Below are 2,518 nucleotides of genomic sequence, written 5' to 3'. Positions count from 1 at the left end.
CAAGGTTTAAATAAGACTTTATTGTTACAAGGGGGACCTGCCAAGCAGAAGCAGTATTTGTGGTCCCAGCTGTCATCATGGAGACACTGAGCGGTCATGATTGCAGAAGAGGTGACTGGAATTGAATGGCATTTGATCCGAGGGGAGGCCAGCCAGGAATGCAGGAAACATGATCAAGATGGGCTGGCCGGAGTGGTCTAGTCACAGGATGAGGGACCAGCTCCTTTCATTCTCGCTTCTTGTAGCTCTCCAGGTGTGACAGGACCCAGCCCGCGGGCAGGAGGCAACAGACGAAGCAGGAAGTGAGCCCAACGGTGACATCCTACATAGAGCACAAGAGATCAGGGTCCCTCAGGGCGACGACTCTTAGTACGCCCAAGTTTTGGTCCTTAGGCATGGGAAAGCCCCTCGGGAAGACAGACTAAAGAAAGTCCAGCAGACCCACACTAAAGAAAGCAACCTGGGCCTGAGTTCAATCCCCAGCATATGTGAGGGAGGACAGAGACACAGGGAGACTCTGCGGAGGGACACTGTTTCAGATGCCAAGCCCATGCTCAGCCTTGACATAAAGGTCCTTTTTTTTTTTTAATTTATTTGTCTGCAGGGAGGGGAGATGCACAGGCAAGACTCTTCCTATGTACCCCAGGCTTGACCTTGAACTTGAGATCCTTCTGCCCAAACCCTAGTCCTGGAATTACACTCTTGTGCCACCATGCCTACTGGGGTGTGTATGTGTGGCTGTGTGTGCTGTTTTTGATGTGCCCATTTGTGGGCGGAGGAGAGCGCGATGTCTAGCATTTCCCATAACTGCTCTTGTTCTTTCATTTTTTTGAGACAGGTTCTCACTGAACCTGGAACTCGCTGATCTGGCTACACAAGCTAACCGTGGGCTCCAGGGAGTTCCCTGCCTCAGCCCCCCGCACCGCTGAGACTAGACTGGTCTTTAACCAGCTGAGTGTCCAAACTCAAATCCTCATGCTTGTGAGGCAAGTATTTTACCAAATAAGCCATTTCCCCAGGCCCTTGCTGTTTATGTATTTTCTTTCTTGTTTCTTTTCTTTTTGGTTGTTGTTGTTTCAAGACAGGGTTTCTCTATGTAGCTCTGGCTGTCCTGGAACTCACTTGGTAGACCAGGATAGCCTCGAACTCAGAGATCCACCTGCCTCTTCCTCATGGGCGCTAGGACTAAAGGCATGGGTCATCACTGCCTGAGTGTTCTTTTATAACTTTTAAAGATTTGTTTTATCTGCATTTGTGTAGTGTGTGTTGGGGGGTGTGAGCACAGGTGTGTGCTCCTATACTTTCACAGAGGCCAGGAGAGGGTGTCAGGTCCCTTGGAGCTGGAGTTACAAGCATCTGGCTTGATACATGGTTGCCAGGACCCAAGCTCCAATCTTAGGGAGATCATGCACCAAATGCTCTTAAGTGCTGAGACTTGATTGTTACTGTTTCCTCAGTGGCAACCAAGTGAGTCCCAGGAAAGGTGCAAAGCTACACAGAGAAACCCTGTCTCGAAAAACCAAAAAAAAAAAAAAAAAAAAAAAGCTCAAAAAAAAAAAAAAAAAAAAAAAAAAAGAGGAAGGGGCCTGGGCCTGGATGCAGCTTTTGAGAAAGTCCTGGGTTTGATCTCCAGCACCACAAAAACCAAAAGTGGTGGCACATGCCTGTAATCCCAACACTAAAAAGATGCAGACAGGATTATCAGTCAAATATGACTACAAGTTCGAGGCCAGCCTGGGCTACATGAGACCCTGTTTCAATTTAAAAAAACGTTTAAAAAGTGAAAACAGCTATCCTCTATCCTACATTTCTGAGAATCCCAAAGACCTAGTGGGTCTCCTGTACCCCTCCTTAAAAAAAAAAAAAAAAAAAAGGGCCGGGCGGTGGTGGCGCACGCCTTTAATCCCAGCACTCGGGAGGCAGAGCCAGGCGGATCTCTGTGAGTTCGAGGCCAGCCTCGGCTACCAAGTGAGTTCCAGGACAGGCGCAAAGCTACACAGAGAAACCCTGTCTCGAAAAACAAACAAACAAACAAACAAACAAACAAAAAAAAAAAAAGCGGCAACACCATTACGGTCGCTGGCAGTTATCAGGCATTCCCCACCAAAAAAATGGAAAGGAAAACTGGCTTAGAGGCTGAGCAGCGAGTAAACAGCCAAGCAGAGTCTGACGGGCTGACCTGAGATCCAGGGACTGGGGGAAAGTCCTAGCTAGGGCTTAAGAGCATCCAAGCACCTTGTCCCCTCCACGCCCTGCAGACAGGCCCGAGCCAGAGCTGCAGGCCGCCCCCAGCACCCTGTCGGTCCGGCTCACCAGGACCCCGAGCTGCTCCCGCGGCGGCTTCGAGTGGATCTGAGCGCGCGGCACCATGAGCCGCCGGGCCGGGCCGGTCAGGCCCCTCAGCAGCAGCGGCGTCAGGACAGACATGACGGCGCGGAACGACGGGACAAGGACCAGCGAGAGCCCAAGGTCAGGAAGACGGCCTCGCCAGCCGGAAGTTCCGGCGCTGGACGCGGCC

The 2,518-nt window shown here is 51.0% G+C and overlaps 1 protein-coding gene across 1 annotated transcript; it reads right to left on the bottom strand.

Annotated features, from left to right (window-relative positions):
- On the bottom strand, nt 1–2,518 carry LOC128125070 (cytochrome c oxidase subunit 8A, mitochondrial). The gene is made up of 2 exons (XM_052762040.1): nt 2,314–2,518; nt 1–322 (listed from the first exon to the last, which is right to left on the bottom strand). Exons 1-2 carry the CDS (start codon nt 2,425–2,427, stop codon nt 227–229), a joined length of 210 nt encoding a protein of 69 aa, XP_052618000.1. The 5' UTR covers nt 2,428–2,518; the 3' UTR covers nt 1–226.

Source organism: Peromyscus californicus, unplaced genomic scaffold, assembly GCF_007827085.1.
Source record: "Peromyscus californicus insignis strain IS unplaced genomic scaffold, ASM782708v3 Scaffold_4__1_contigs__length_199733344, whole genome shotgun sequence".
Lineage (NCBI taxonomy): Eukaryota > Metazoa > Chordata > Mammalia > Rodentia > Cricetidae > Peromyscus > Peromyscus californicus.
This window is presented reverse-complemented; position numbering and strand designations above follow the sequence as displayed.